The 16,915-nt window shown below is 43.8% G+C and overlaps 1 protein-coding gene across 3 annotated transcripts in view; it reads left to right on the top strand.

Moving 5' to 3' along the window:
• The first annotated feature begins 6,530 nt into the window (after positions 1 to 6,530).
• GGNBP2 (gametogenetin binding protein 2) overlaps positions 6,531 to 16,915 on the top strand; it is a 56,209-nt gene continuing 45,824 nt past the window's right edge. For 2 of the 3 annotated variants that reach the window (XM_023204700.2, XM_023204699.1), the window contains exons 1-2: positions 6,531 to 6,735; positions 7,262 to 7,457. In XM_023204700.2, coding sequence (XP_023060468.1) covers positions 7,365 to 7,457 — 93 coding nt within the window. In that variant the 5' untranslated portion in view covers positions 6,531 to 6,735; positions 7,262 to 7,364. The remainder of the gene's footprint in view (positions 6,736 to 7,261; positions 7,458 to 16,915) is intronic. The other variant, XM_023204701.3, reaches the window with a different exon arrangement.

Here is a 16,915-nt window from a genome sequence, read left to right as displayed (position 1 = left end):
AAAAAAAAAAAAAAAAAAGACTATACAATTTTGGTGATCAGCAGGGGTAGGATATATAAGTACTTGGGCAATATTTAATGAGGAATATTAAATGTAAAGAAATTGTGCTTTTTGTCCGGGTGCGGTGGCTCACACCTATAATCCCAGCACTTTGGGAGGCCGAGGCAGGTGGATCACCAGGTCAGGAGACCAAGACCATCCTGGCTAACACGGTGAAACCCTGTCTTTACTAAAAAAAAATACAAAAAATTAGCCAGGTGTGGTGGCAGGCACCTGTAGTCCCAGCTACTCAGGAGGCTGAGGCAGGAGAATGGCGTGAACCCAGGAGGTGGCGCTTGCAGTGAGCTGAGATCGCGCCACTGCACTCCAGCCTGGGTGACAAAGTGAGACTCCGTCTCAAAAACAAACAAACAAACAAACATGCTTTTCACAACAGTGTTAAGTATATTTTATTACAAAATAGAGTTTCAGTCCTCTAAACAGTAGGGATGCTTATTTTTATTTATTTATTTATTTTTGAGACACAGTCTTGCTCTGTTGCCCAGGCTAGATGGTAGTGGTGCCCTAGTAGTGCCATCTCAGCTCACTGCAACCTCCACCTCCCTGGTTCAAGCAATTCTCCTGCCTCAGCCTCCTGAGTAGCTGGGACTGTAGGCGTGCACCACCACGCCCAGCTAATTTTTGTATTTTTAGTAGAGATGGGGTTTTGCTGTGTTGGCCAGGCTGGTCTCAAACTCCTGAACTCAAGTGATACACCCACCTTGGCCTCCCAAAGTGCTGAGATTACAGGTGTGAGCCACCACACTGGGCCATGCTTAATATTTTAATGTATCTCAACAATAAAACCAAGAAGAAACAAAGCCTTGTGACTTGTTAGAATGTATTAAATAAGAAGAAACAAAGCCTTGTGACTTGTTAGAATGTATTAAGTAGTATTTTAAAGAAACTTTATAGTTGTGACATTGAAAGACTATTGGGGAGGGAGATTTTTACTTTCCACCTTAATGTAACCTTATGCTATTCTGTATTTTTATTGTATATTGCTTTTACAATAAATATAAAATGAAATGTTTATGTTGACATTTCAGTGTGAACTGTGGATTGTCAATACTTCCTTATTGCTCAATTTAAATTTGAATAAAACCTAGGACTAAGAAGCAAGTGTTTAAAATCAAATACTCCAGTGTGCAGATGGGTGGATAAAAAAAGAAAAGTTTTAAAAATAAAATAAATAAGATACTTACATACTATAAAGTCAGACAAATGCTCCAAAGAATAGACAGAAGGCTGGGCATGGTGACTCACGCCTGTAATCCTAGCACTTTTGGAGGCTGAGGTGGGAGGATCGCTTGGGCCCAAGTGTTTAAGACCATCCTGGGAAGCATAGTGAGACCCTGTCTACAAAAAAATAGACTGAATTGTATGTTGTATTATAGTTTATACACATTATAATTACGAGGCAATGTAAGTTTTGCTTTGGGATTAATTCATCTTTTCGCCTACCCTATGCTAGGGATTTAAGAAGCACAGCACAAATTTCCTGACACCTCAGAGCTTGCAATCTAGTGGAGGAAACATACATTATGTTTCCTCCATATGTACATACATTATGTACTGTATAAACATTACAGTATATGTTTATACTGTAAAATGCTAAGTTATGAAGAAAAAGTATAGGTTGTCAAGGGTGTCAAATCAAGAACTGACCTAGTAAGGAGTCAAGTTTTCCCCACAGGTATTTTTGAGCTACAGCTGATTAGTGGGATGAGGAGTTATAAAGTCTTACGTGTCTGGGGGTTGGAGGGCAAACGGCAGAGAACATTTTAGATGTGTGACTCCCTCAGCAAAAGTCCTAAGTTGGGAGGGTACCAAACACGTTACGGAATTGAAAGAGGGCTGAACACAGAAAAAGGAACAGCATGGGCAGAGAGCTGGATACACAGGCAGGGGCCACATCAGGCATCCTCATCTACCATTCTAGGGAAGAAGAACCAATAAGAAAGATGTCATCAAGTACCCAGTGTAATTTAATAAAACTATGGCTAAATTAAGGTTTAATTTAGTTTAAATCTTTAAAAAAAAGAGATGGGGTTGGGGTTGCCCAGGCTGCTCTCAAATTCTTGGCCTCAAGTGATCCTCCCATCATAGCCTCCCAAAGTGCTGGGATTACAGGCGTCATGATGCTGGCCTATAATAAGGTTTACTATTCTGTCTTTTTTTTTTTTGAGATGGAATCTTGCTCTGTCTCCCAGGCTGGAGTGCAGTGGCAGTCTTCGCTCACTGCAACCTCCGCCTCCTGGGTTCAAGCGATTCTCCTGCCTCAGCCTCCTGAGTAGCTGGGATTACAGGCACGCACCCCTTTGCCAGGCTAATGTTTGTATTTTTATTAGAGATGAGGTTTCACCATGTTGGCCAGGCTAGTCTCGAACTCCTGACCTCAAGTGATCCGCCCACCTTGGTCTCCCAAAGTGCTAGGATTATAGGCATGAGCCATCATGCCTAGCCAGGTGTGTTTATTTTTGATAGATACAACAGAACTTCCCAGTGTCAGCTCATGAAAAAGAAAACCCAATCCACAGATCCTCAGATTTAGGCCACTATGGTAATTTAAATAACATTCTGTGGCCATAGATTCTCTTACCACATAAAACAATGTGGTTATTATAATGAAACAACAAAAGGTCTTCTAATCAACTATCATTTTCCTTGCAACTATCAATTTTTGAGGGCAGAGAAGGGAGAGGGAAAGATAACAAAGTGAGGAGTAAGAAGAAAATAATCTGGTCTAGGACCTCAGCCTATCTACGCCCTTCAGAAAGTGACTCACTCCCATAATTTTAATTTTTTTTTTTGAGACAGAGTCTGGCTCTATTGCCCAGGCTGGAGTGCAGTGGCATGATCTCGGCTCACTGCAAGCTCTGCCTCCTAGGTTCACGCCATTCTCCTGCCTCAGTCTCCAAAGTAGCTGGGACTACAGGTGCCCGCCACCATGCCCGGCTAATTTTTTGTATTTTTATTAGAGATGGGGTTTCGATCTCCTGACCTCGTGATCCACCCGCCTCAGCCTCCCAAAGTGCTGGGATTACAGGTGTGAGCCACCGACCCAGCCAATTTTAATTTTACACAATTATAAACTGGGGATGTTTACCACACATGCCCCAATAGCTCTTGGGTTCTGAAGATGACAACCAGTTTTATTTTTATTGAGCATCAATGTCCAATATATTTATATAAACCATATAAGAACCATATGTTGCTCTAGGAGATTAAATGTAGTCTATGAAGCAAAAAAATAATAAGGAATACCTGGGTACTTTTTGTTTTTTTAAAATCTAGGTAGCCTGGAGAACAGATAGATCTCATTTATGCCTGCATTTTGTGGCTAGCTTCTCACACATTTGGACCTAAGAAAAAGAATGGTATTTTGCTGATAATTTATTACAGCTTCATCCCTCCAACTGTTCTTTATTAGGTACCAGCAAAATGTGTTCTGCTGTTGATTGCCTTTGCTTTCCTGGCCTTTCAAATCCTTCAGCCTTGCATATTACAATGCCAATATCAAAATGAAATAATAGGCAACAAACAACTGTCTTTTAATGTAGCAATGATATATTTTGTCAATTAGAGGTATGCTCTCTAAAAGCAGATAGTTTTCATTTTAAAGTACATAGGATAATACTCAAGAAATATTTGCTGCAATACTAGTGGTTATGGCTAAAAATAGAGCAATAGTGAAAATAAAAACAAGTGCCTACTCTAAAACCAGGAAGATGCACAGTGAAAACTTTGAAAAATCATTTTGCCATGAAATAATTTTCTAAGCTTTTTCCTTGGGATATTAATTTTATTGTATTGATTGTATTATATTGTATTTGTATTGTATTGTATTGTATTGTATTGGATTGGATTGGATTGGATTGGATTTATAGCACCCAGGCTACCTCCTTGAGAAACAGCAACTTACCTAGCAAATCCGCCTTTTTCACTTTTAAGAATACGTTTTCATTGAATTCCCATTTGTCCAAAGGTACTAAGTCTGCTCAGTGGACCTAACAGACAAACCTAAATTAGGGAAAGTAAGCTCAGGTAGAAAGAGACTGTTGTGATCTCATTTTATTATGTTTTATATATGTGTTTTAACACCTTTTCATAGATTTAAATCCCCAGGTGAATACTCCATTCTTTGTTAGTACCTGGTGTGTGTTCAGTAGTCAAAGTAATTAAAATTAGCACCTATATAATGAGCTTGTCATTTTTAATGTTCTTTACCAACCAGAATCCTAATAAGTTTACGAGGTTTAAAGTGGGTACTTTAATTGATGTAGCCATTATTGGAGCACCTCCAGATACTGAAAGCCACAGCATTTTTTTTTTTTTTTTGAGATGGAGTCTCACGCTGTTATCCAGGCTGGAGTGCAATGGCACAATCTTGGCTCACTACAACCTCCACCTCCCTGGTTCAAGTGATTCTCCTGCCTCAGCCTTCTGAGTAGCTGGGATTAAAGGTAGTTGCCACCACACCCAGCTGATTTTTGTATTTTTAGTAGAGACGGGGTTTCTCCATGTTGCCCAGGCTGGTCTTGAACTCCTGACCTCAAGTGATCCGCTCGCCTTGGCCTCCCCAAGTCTTGGGATCACAGGTGTGAGCCACCGCGCCTGGCCTGGCTTGTTTGTTTTCTTACATAAAAAGCATGATTCTCTAAAAAATGTCCAAATTTTGGCTACGTATATGAACATCATACATACGTATTAGATTCAAGTTAATACTCACACTCTTTTGGCCAGAAGACATACTTTTTTTTTTTTTTTGAGACGTAGTTTCGCTCTTGTCACCCAGGCTCGAGCGCAATGGCGTGATCTCAGATCATTGCAACCTCTTGCCTCCTGGGTTCAAGCGATTCTCTTGCCTCGGCCTCCCGAGTAACTGGGATAACAGGCGTGTGCCACCATGCTCGGCTAATTTTGTATTTTTAGTAGATACTGGGTTTCACCATGTTGGTCAGGCCAGTCTCGAACTCCTGACCTCAAATAAACCACTCACCTTGCCTCCCAAAGTGCTAGGATTACAGGTGTTAGCCACTGCTCCTGCCCCAGAAGACATAAATATTTACCGGGAAATCACACCTTTGGGAATGAACAATGGTTCTTCGTTTATTATGTCACCGACCCTAACAATGACCACACAATGTACTAAGTCAACATGGCTAAGGGTGCCCTATGGGCTTTTTGTTGTGAATCTCTAAGGCTCCATGTGATAACCAAAATACTTTCTTGTTTGTTGGTTTTAAGACGGAGTTTCGCTCTTGTTGCCCAGGCTGCAGTGCAATGGTGCCATCTCGGCTCACTGCAACCTCCGCCTCCTGGGTTCAAGTGATTCTCCTGTCTCAGCCTCCCTAGTAGCTGGGATTACAGGTGCATGCCACTACGCCCCGCTAATTTTTGTATTTTTAGTAGAGACGGGGGTTTCATCATATTGGTCAGGCTGGTCTCAAACTCCTGACCTCAGGTGATCCAACCGCCTCGGCCAAAGTGCTGGGATTACAGGCGTGAGCCACTGTGCCCGACCCAAAATACTTTTAAAGGTATCACAGCTCCAGCCTATTCTAGCAGGAAATAGAGCAGTAAATGGATCTATCCTTCAGATCATCAGGACTTTCATAGGCTAAATATCTTCACAACAGACCTCCAAAACCTTCAAGGTCAGAACTGAACACACGGTGGCGAGAGCAACTGTCTTCACAGCAGTTCTGCTTCACAGGAGACGGCCACAGGGAAAGGCCTTTGGCCAGTGCCAGTACTTCGCCCAAGGGAGTACCTGCTCACATTAACCAGCCCAAGAAGTTCCTTTGGCCAAGACGCACACACACACCACTGTCCAGTTTTCTATTTCCTTCCAGTGTAACGACAACCACAAGCTGTCAGCACTTCACTATTTGCGGTCCCCTCAGCGGGATCGGGATGCAGCGCCCCTGGCGAGCCGCGGTGTCAGGGCCCTTTCCTCCTCTTCCGCCGTGGGACACGAATTCAGTGGCGTCAAGGGCCAAGATACAGAGGCCAGAGTTTGTCTCTCACCCCTCGATGCTCGTCTCCTTTTCCTCACTGCCTTCCGCCCCCTATGATCTTGGCTCCTCGCAACCTACCCAGGTCCTCTCTGGACCTCTGCCCTGAGTCAGCCCGAATCAGGCGGGGTTGCCTCGCTGAAGCAGTTTCCTTTCGAGAAGAGGCAGAATCCCCCCTACATAGACGACACCCTGACGTGGAGGGGCTTGCCCCTCGGCTCTGGGGAAGCCTTCCCGGTCCGCGGGCTGGGGCCTGAGGTTGAGCCGATCACCCCTCCTACCAGTCCTACTTCGGGTCTAGCGGAATGGCTGGGCTCGGAGGAGGGCGCCGGGCCCGCCGGCGGGACGGCCAGGGATGCCCCCTACCCTCTGGGTGCAGATTTTTCCAGCGGGGACCCCAGCGCGGCCGGCCCCAGTCTCGCGAGAGGACGCGGGCCCCGCCCGGCGCCCGGCCCCGCCCGGCCCCACCTTCCCCTTGTCCCCCGCCCGCCCTCCTGCACTCCCCGCGGCGCGAGCGGCTGACTGCCCGGAGAGGAAACGGCATTCGGAGCTGCGCTGCCGCCCAGGCCGGCCCTGACGCGGGCCTCGTCAGCCGGTAACGGGGAGCAGAGGTGGGAGTTAGGGAGGTGACCACGAAAACAGTGAAGGTCGGAACCGACAGCCTCCGCCGAAAAGGGTGAGGAAAGGTTCTGAGCCTCCCCCTTCTCTGGACTCCGCAGAGCCGCGCGGGGTCGACCCCTCCCAGGGGCGGGGTCGTGCTGGGCAACTGCAGTCCTGGGGCTGACTGGGCGGGGTGCGCCCAGAAACGGGGAGAAGGGGTCAGCTGGGGGCAGAGGACACCCGGGCGGCGGGCGACGGGGAGCAGGCTGTGGGGCCCAGGCCAGGGGTGGGGTCGTGGGGCCGGGACTCCTGCTGCGGGCGGGGAAGCCCCGGGCAGGCCGGTCCCTTCCGCCTCTCCTTTGGACCCTGACTGGAGGCCGGCGGGCGGGCGGGCGGGGGCCGGGCGGGAGAGAGGGAGGGAGCGCGGCGCGAGGGGGCGGGTCTCGGCGGCGCTGGGCGCTGATTGGCTGAGCGCGTGTGGAATCGGGTGATGGGAAACGCAGCCCGGCTCTCCCGTCCCCTCCCGCTCCGCTCCCTGCCCCCCGTGGCGAATGTGCTGCGCGGCGGCGGGTGCTTACGCTCGCGGGGTTTGGCTGTTGCAGGCAGGAGCTGGGAGGAGGCGGCAGCGGCGGCGGCTGGAGCAGCAGCGGCGGCGGCGGCAGCTGGGAGGAGGTGGTGACGGTGGCAACGGCAGCGTCGGGGACGATGGCGCGACTGGTGGCAGTGTGCAGGGACGGGGAGGAGGAGTTCCCCTTCGAGAGGAGGCAGATTCCCCTCTACATAGACGACACCCTGACGGTGAGCGGGCCGGGCCGGGCTGGGCCCGCCGCTCCCCTGGCAGCTGTTTCCCCTCCTCCCCCTCCCCCAGGCCGAGCGCTGCGCACTGGAGAAAGAGTGTGTTGCAACTCCTAGGCGAGGCCTTCTCTCCAGCAGGCCCCACAAACTCGCCTTTGCAGTGGGTGGCTCGGTAACCTCTGTCGGCCCCAAGCCCAGAGCTCCGTACGCACTCCTTCTTTCCAGATGTTCCTTTTTTTTTGGAACCTTCTTCCTTGACCCTTTCCCTTTAGGAGGCGCTGCTTTTGCCGAAGCACACGTCTCAGAGAGGGGTTGAAGGATCTTGGGCGTTTGGGGCCTACCCCTTACAGAAACCACCTACCCTCGGGGAGACTTAATTACCTGGAAATGTCGCAGCTGCACTGCTACCTGTGTATTTTCTGTTTTAATACTGGTAGCGCTCACCACATAAGCTTAATTACTGGGGGCAGAGTGACATGCTCGTGCACAGTCAAGATTCCACTAAAATGGTTTGATTTCGTTGTAATTAGTCTCGTATTGCCTCATGCATTAAAACTCTTGAAATGATTGTACTGCTAGGCCCTGCCTCTTCAAAACGGGCTTTCTTGGCATTATTTAGTTTACAGGTGGACTTTTTTTTTCCAAAGGAAGCCTAATTATTGAATGTGTAAGAGTACTATAAAAAGCTGATTGCTCATCTTGAGTGTCAAGACCCAGTTCCGGGTACTTACTTCTTTAGATTTGGTAGTGTAGCATTACCGACCCTCTCTGCCCTATGTTGCTGTACTGTTTCCTTTAAAAGGAAATGGCTGAAATTTGAATTGAATCTGAACAGGAAATGAGTGCAGTTGCTTGCCACTATTTCTTAAGAAATGAAATTAACCTTTTCCGAATATCTTTTGAAATCTGCGTTTTGATGATGATGAAGCTTTGGATTATACATTTGCTTATTTTGATAAGGTGCACCTAAGTCTCTTCATCTTATCAGTATTCTTTTGCTATCAAAGGCAGTTGATCAGTTTTGTTCCTCAATATTTTTTTTTTTGCAAATATTTACCGGTTTTTTCAAATTTTATGTAAAATGCAAGTCATTGTAGAGATGCCAGTCTATGCCTTTATGCTTGCCAGTCTCAATTAAGACTTGATTGAGCTGCAGTACTTTAAAAAGGATTAGAAGAGCTGTTGAATGACTTAATTTATTAGAACTTTTTAAGTGACAGCATCTACAATTATTCAAGTGCATTTATTTTTCATGAAAAAAGGTAGAATGATTTGTTCTGACATAAATAATGATGCATTAGAAATTGTGTGTCTTGATTATGATTTCTGTACTTTTTGCATTAGAAGTATAATGGACTTGTATTTTTAAATAGTTGAAACTAGCACTGTGATCAAATTAAATAATGCATTTCTTACTTTGGACTCCAGATAGGGATTCATTTGTTGATATTTTCTCTCTTCTCGCCCCCGCCAGTGTAAACACTTTTCTGAAGCATATAGTTATGATAACAGCCTTTAAGGTTTATTGTCCCAGAATGGCTTTGGAGTTTAAAAAAAAAAAAAATTCTGTGAGTTTGGATATAAGATTATTATTGAATGAATAATCATAACATAGGGAAACATATCAAAACATAGGGAAACCAACATAAATAGGCTTTAAAAGACACTAGTTCTTGGTATATTCACAAAACTACCTTTGTGAATACAGCACATTAATACATCTGTCATATAGCACTTTAAAATGACCAACTTTTTAGGCGCTTTTGTACTGTATTCTCTCCACAATGATGTGACTTTCCAAAATTTTCCACTGAAAAAGATGTAACCTTGCAATGTGGTTTAGTATGGAACTTACTTTGCACTGTATCTGGTGGTTGAATTTTGCTTTTATTGTACTGTGGATTTGTGACTAAGGCAAATAAAACTTAAGCTCACTTAATTTAAATATCTGAAAATAACATTTAGGAAAGGTGCAGTTTTTCTTTGCTTCAGAATGGGTTTTTATCACAAAGGAATGAGTGAGACATTAATTTGTGTTGGAACTTCTGCACAGTCATTGAATGCTGGGAGTGAATGTTAGTGAAAATTGTTGTCAAGGGGAACAAGTTTCTTTCAGGATACTCTACCAAATACTACTGAAAGGGAGAATCCTGAGCGAAACACCTGTTGGGAGAGAAGGGGAAAAGGAAAGAGGGAAGGAAGATACCTGTGTCAAGAGTTTTATGCTCTGTACTGTTCCTTTGATGGATGGCAGCGGTGGCCTGAAGTTAACCTTAGGTTTTGTCTTTGTCCCTAGGGTCTGTAGGTAATGCACTGAGGAAACATTGTTTGAACTTATTTCAAATAGTAGTCTTAGGATTTTGATAGTAGCTGAATGTTACAATATAGTAACAATGTTTACAGTCAGTTGCAGACTTTATCATTTTAGTAGGGATGCTGAAACTCTACCCTTAGTTAAACTGGCAGTTGTAACTTGGACTTGTAAAATGAAATTAACAAGCTTGTATGTAAAGAAGTAGCCTTAGGCCGGGTGCGGTGGCTCACGCCTGTAATCCTGGCACTTTGGGAGGCTGAGGCGGGTGGATTACTAGAGGTCAGGAATTCAAGACCAGCCTGACCAACATGGCGAAACCCCATCTCTACTAAAAACAAAAAAATTAGCCAGGCATAGTGGTGGGCGCCTGTAATCCTAGCTACTCAGGAGGCTGAAGCAGGAGAATCCCTTGAACCCAGGAGGCGGAGGTTGCGGGTGAGCCAAGATCACGCCACTGCATTCCAGCCTGGGCAACAAGAGCAGGACTCTGTCTCAAGAAAAAAAAAAGAAAAAAAAGTAGCCTTAGGCCCAGAGCTGTGGCTCAAGCCTGTAATCCTAGCACTTTGAGAGGCCGAGGTGGGCAGATTGCCTGAGCTCAGGAGTTTGAGACCAGCCTGGGAAACATGGTGAAAACGCGTTATCTACTAAAATAGAAAAAAATCAGCGGGTGTGGTGGAGTGCACCTGTAGACCCAGCTACTGATGACGCTGAGGCAAGAGAATTGATTGAACCCCCAGAGGCAGAGGTTGCAGTGAGCCGAGATTGTGCCACTGCACTCCAGCCTGAGAGACAAAGCGAAACTCTTTCAAAAAACAAAAGCCTCCTCTTTTATGTGGTATGTTGTATCCACATTTAGAAGATTCCCATAGTAGTTCTGTGAGTTTGAACACGAGTATAGGATAGGGCTAATGTAGGTGTATTTGAGAAAATCCGAAATAAGTTGGTGGAATGGTGAAATATTTAAGAAAGTTTTATACTCTGTGGCTAAAATGTTGTTCAGTGTTACTACAATTATAAAATAACAGATAGAATACAGATTTGATTTTAGATAAATCTTTGAAGAATTATTATTACTATTATTTTTTATTGAGACGGAGTCCCATACTGTTTCCTGGGCTGGAGTGCAGTGGTGCAATCTTGGCTCACTGCAAGCTCTGCCTCCTGGGTTCATGCCATTCTCCTGCCTCAGCCTCCCGAGTTGCTGGGACTACAGGCGCCCGCCACCACGCCCAGCTAATTTTTTGTTTTTTTTTTTTTTTAGTAGAGACAGGGTTTTACCATGTTAGCCAGGATGGTCTCGATCTCCTGACCTCATGATCCACCCATCTCAGCCTCCCAAAGTGCAGGGATTACAGGTGTGAGCCACTGCGCCCGGCCTTTTTTTTTTTTTTGAGACAGTCTCGCTCTGTCGCCCAGGCTGGAGTACAGTGGCATGATCTCGGCTCACTGCAACCTCTGCCTCTCGGATTCAAGTGATACTCCTGCCTCAGTCTCCTGAGTAGCTGGGATTACAGGTGCGTGCCACCACGCCTGTCTGATTTTTTTGTATTTTTAGAAGAGATGGGGTTTCCCTATGTTGGCCAGGCCGGTCTCAAACTCCTGACCTCAGGTGATCTGTCCATCTCGGCCTCTCATAGTGCTGGGATTACAGGCATGAGCCACCACACCCGGCCAAAATATATATTCCTTCTAAAATCTTGAAAAATAACTACAAAACGAATTACCCTTAGTCATACTTCTCAGGGATAAGTAGCATTTGGTGTAATTTCAGTCCTAGACACACACATGGATACAGAGTTAATATATTGTTTTCTGTAACATTTTTTGTCCTGATTTATTTCACTAAATGTAATTTTGAAAACATTTTTCCTTGTCATTTTTGTTTGTTTTTTTTTTTTTGAGACGGAGTCCTGCTCTGTCGCCCAGGCTGGAGTGTAGTGGCCGGATCTCAGCTCACTGCAAGCTCTGCCTCCCGGGTTTACGCCATTCTCCTGCCTCAGCCTCCCAAGCAGCTGGGACCACAGGCACCCGCCACCTCACCCGGCTAGTTTTTTGTATTTTTTAGTAGAGATGGGGTTTCACCGTGTTAGCCAGGATGGTCTCGATCTCCTGACCTCGCGATCCGCCCGTCTCGGCCTCCCAAAGTGCTGAGATTACAGGCTTGAGCCACCGCGCCCGGCCTCCTTGTCATTTTTAAACATTTTTAATGGCCGTGTAATATTCTGTTGTATGACATTCCGTAATTATTTTTCCACTGTTGGGCATGGAGGTGGTTCTAGTTTTTCCTATGAATAAACTGTAAGAACATAAATAATGCAAAAATCTTTGCATTAAAATGTTTTTTCAGGCTTTTGGAAGTGGAATTACAGGATCAAAGGATAAGAACCTTTTGTAAAGTTCCAGGTACATATTGTCAGATTGCTACGATATTTCTTTTGTTTTTTTTTTTTTTTTTTTGAGATGGAGTCTTACTCTGACACCTAGGCTGGAGTGCAGTGGCATGATCTTGGCTCACTACAACCTCCGCCTTCCAGGTTCAGGCGATTCTTGTGCCTCAGCCTCCCGAGTAGCAGGGATTACAGGCGCCCGCCACCTTGCCTGGCTAATTTTTGTATTTTTAGTGGAGACGAGGCTTCACCATTTTGGCCAGGCTGGTCTGCTCTTGAACTCCTGACCTCAAGTGATCCACCTGCTTCAGCCTCCCAAAGTGCTGGGATTACAGGCATGAACCACTGCTCCTGGCCAGATTGTTACCATATTTCTGCATCACAGTTTACTCTCCTGATTTAAACCAATCTAAATAGACTACTCTGATAAGAGTTTGGGTTTTTTTTTTTCCTTTTTGTTCTTGTTTCCATGTACAACGTTAATCTGATAAGAGTTCTTGATGTCTTACACTTTAAAAGATAATAAATGGTAGCATATCCACTTGGGAATTAAATGTTTATAATTGTTGAAAGGTTTAGCATTTAATGTTTTCTTTCAACTTTTAACAGTTAATTTTACTGAGGGTGATAGATGTTACAAATAGCTGTGTGGATGAAGAAGTAAAAGAGTAAAACCAAAATGACAGTGATTTTAATAAATGCAAACTTAGTATATTGTTGGTTAGAACTTGTGAGAATGCGCTAAAAACAGATTTTTTTTGTGGTCAGGAGAAACCAGGACAGATACTTAAGAGTGAAAGTGGGTAATGGATTCAATAAACTTTATAAAGCAGTAATTGCAGCTTGCAGCACAATGACTTGTTCTATTTGTGGCTAGCTATGGGTAGGGAACCTCTTCATGAAGCTGAATGCTAGTGATGCGTCTATAAAACCACACCTGAAATACTTTACAGGACTGTCTTCCTTTAGGTAACCTAGAATCTCAAGATTAAGTTAAGGAAGTGGTTTTAAAGAATGAAGAACAAATTGTGCTACTAGCCTCTTTGCCTTCCCCTTTTTATTTTCATCTCTCAAAACATTGAACAGCATATAGTGAATGGCCAGAAAACAGTAAGGTCAAAAGCCATTGTCCTAAGTGTTTGAAAGGCAAGGACAGAGTAATTATTTAGTATGAGCGCATTGTCTCTAGCCAGAGTGGTGAGTAAATACAAGAGCAAATTTAGGAGTATGTAAGCTGATGAAACCGGGAAAGATAGAAATAAATTAGATCTTAGTATTTTCAGTACTAATTAGGTTAAAATGAAATGATTTGAAATGAGTTTTGTTTTTAAAAATACTTAACTGTTCTTTATTGACTTTTTTTTTTTGAGATGGAGTTTTGCTCTTGCTGCCCAAGCTAGCGTACAATGGCATGATCTCAGCTCACCACAACCTCCGCCTCCCGGTTCAAGTAATTCTCCTGTCTCAGCCTCCTGAGTAGCTGGGATTACAGGCATGTGCCACCACAGCTAATTTTTTGTATTTTTAGTAGAGGGAGGTTTCTCCATGTTGGTCAGGCTGGTCTTGAACTCATGACCTCAGGTGATCCACCCGCCTTGGCCTCCCAAAGTGTTGGGGTTACGGGTGTGAGCCATCAGCTTCTTAATTATTGACTTTTTAAAAAGAATTCCTAAATCAGGTATTATCCATATAATTAAAATATTTTAGACTGGGCACGGTGGCTTATGCCTGTCATCCCAGCACTTTTGGAGGCCTTGGAGGGTGGATCACCTGGGGTCAGGAGTTCGGGACCAGCCTGGCCAGCATGGTAAAACCCCATCTGTACTAAAAATACAAAATTAGCTGGGCATGGTGGTACGCCTGTAATCCCAGCTACTTGGGAGGCTGAGGTGGGAGAATTGCTTGAACTTGGGAGGCAGAGGCTGCAGTGAGTCGAGATTGAGCTGTTGGCACTGCAGCCTAGACAACAGAGTGAGACCCTGTCTCAAAAAAAAAATTTTACAAATCAGCTCGCACGCAGGTCTCAGTATTATTAGATGTGTTCTTTGACCTCCATTTCAATTTTTAAAACAGTTGATCAGAATAAAAATACATACTGAGTCAGAATTTAGGATTTTGCCTAAGAACCAGACTGGAGAGACTTTGATTTAGTTAAATAAGGAATATTTGTTTCTTAAATTGATAGCTTTGATCTTTAAACAGTATAGATGATTGTCATTTTTTTTTTTTTTATTATGGCTGTTGGTATGTGGCGAAATGGTGTATATTTTTATCAAGCAAGTGAAAATATAAATCAAGGTATTAGTTGCTTAAATGGTAGGTTTGGAGTGACCTGCAATATTCTGTTGAATTACATGGTTTCAAAAGTTTATACATTTTTAATGACTTGACAGTTAAGTTTGTGTCTTAAACCTTTTGATGATTTCAGAAAATATGAGTTAATTGAACTATTAACTATTTTATTGCTTTTATTATAATAGTTTTCTGGACCAGGATTTCCAATACCAGGATTATTACTGTTATTTTTTAAAATTGGAGTAGACCATGTTAAATAGAATAAATACAATAGGCAGTATGGATCATTAGATATTTTGCTCATTTCAGTCATCCTCACCAGATCATTTATTGCTACAGCATTAAAATAGACCATTGACTTCAGTTTTGCTTTGTACTGTTGATAGAGATGATGTATTAAAGTGCTTATAACAATGTCTAGTACATATGAAGTATCTTTATTATTACTTATTGCTACCCGCTTTTGGAGGTGTTAATAAGAAGACTAAGAAGGAAAACTAGAAACAAGATGTCAGGGTTGATAAACCTGAAAATTGGATAATTGACGTTTGGACATTTCTTTTTTTTTTTTTTGAGACGGAGTCTCGCTCTGTTGCCGGGGCTGGAGTGCAGTGGCCGGATCTCAGCTGACTGCAAGCTCCGCCTCCTGGGTTTACGCCATTCTGCCTCAGCCTCCAGAGTAGCTGGGACTACAGGCGCCCACCACCTCGCCCGGCTAGATTTTTGTATTTTTTAGTAGAGACGGGGTTTCACCATGTTAGCCAGGATGGTCTCGATCTCCTGACCTCGTGATCCGCCCGTCTCAGCCTCCCAAAGTACTGGGATTACAGGCTTGAGCCACCGCACCCGGCCTGGACATTTCATCTCTATGTATTTAAGAAAAAACTTCCAGAATGGTAAAAGCTATTGAAATGGGCCGGGCGAGGTGACTCACGCTTGTAATCCCAGCACTTTGGGAGACCGAGGCGGGCAGATTGCCTGAGCTCGGGAGTTTGAAACCAGCCTGGGCAACATGGCAAAACGCTGTTTCTACTAAAAATACAAAAAATTAGCCATGCTTGGTGGCAGGTGCCTGTAATCTCAGCTACTCAGGAAGCTGAGGCAGGAGAATTGCTTGAACCTGGGAGGCGGAGGTTGCAGCGAGCCAAGATTGCGCCACTGCACTCCAGCCTGGGTGACAGAGCGAGACTCTGTCTCAAAAAAAAAAAAAAAAAGAAATGGAAGCATGTCTCTGAACATGATATAGTGAATATAGAATCGGAAGCAAGGAGCATTATTAACTCTTCCCCCCGTAATACATAGTATATATACATTGTAATATATTTGGGAAATACAGGAACACATGTAGAAAAAGTAGCCACATAAAATGTGTTTTCTTTTTTTGAAAGATAAAGTATACGCACTAAAAATTTGAATTGTGTTGTACATGCAGTCTGAATTTAGTATTTGTGTCATAGTCCATCTTCTTAGTATCTGTTTCCTTACTTCATATATCTCATATCCTCCCTTATCAAATCAAGAAAAACTTAAATCTATTGCTTACGTTTGACTTAGCTGTTAATGAGGCCTCATTTTGTTGTTAGAACAAGCATATTTTAAATTTCTCTAATATGGGAAGAAAGGAATGGTCACATCCATTAAAGAAGCAGGTCTTTGGTTCTAATTGGGGAAGGGAGTGATGTTTTTAAGACCGCATTCAACTGAGGAATATTTTGTTTTTGCCTTAAGTGGGTCTTTTTGTCTTGACTTCACTCTGGTTTTGTGGGAGTTTGTGGTCCCTGTTATGTGGAAATTGTTTGTCCTAGTACAATATGTTTGATCTTTAACAGAGCTTTAGTTAAGATATACATGTGTTACTTAACATTATTTTGAAGGTGTATCTTTTTCCCCCACATTTTAATACCTGAAATCAGGATGCTGCTTTAATTTGATGACATAGTAAAAATGGCTTGTAGTGATACATAACTGTGGTACTACTTAAAATCTGTGGTATGACAGCAGATCAGTAAAATGTACTAATAACAGATTCCCATTATGTGACATGCTGAAGCCTCCTTAAGCTTCATATGCCTTCCTTTGGTAGTGAATTTTGATAATTGAATAAGTATATCAGTGTGTCCTTTTTATTCATAATTAGAGCAAACATTTACTATGTGCCAGGCACTGTTCTGGCCGGGCACTGTTCTGGCCGGGCACAGTGGCTCACACTTGTAATCCCGGTACTTTGGGAGGCTGAGGTCAGGAGTTCGAGACCAACCTGGCCAACATGGTGAAACCCTGTCTCTACTAAAAATACAAAAATTAGCTGGGCATGGTGTTGGGTGCCTGTAATCCTAGCTACTCAGGAGGCTGAGGCAGGAGAATTGCTTGAACCCAGGAGGTGGAGGTTGTGATGAGTTGAAATCATGCCACTGCACTCCAGCCTAGGTGATGGAGCAAGACTCCGTCTCAAAAAAAAAAAAAAA

The sequence above is a fragment of the Piliocolobus tephrosceles genome, chromosome 16 (genome assembly GCF_002776525.5).
Source record: "Piliocolobus tephrosceles isolate RC106 chromosome 16, ASM277652v3, whole genome shotgun sequence".
Taxonomy (NCBI): Eukaryota; Metazoa; Chordata; class Mammalia; order Primates; family Cercopithecidae; genus Piliocolobus; species Piliocolobus tephrosceles.
Note: the sequence above shows the minus strand (reverse complement) of the source record. Positions and strands in the feature narration are given on the sequence as shown.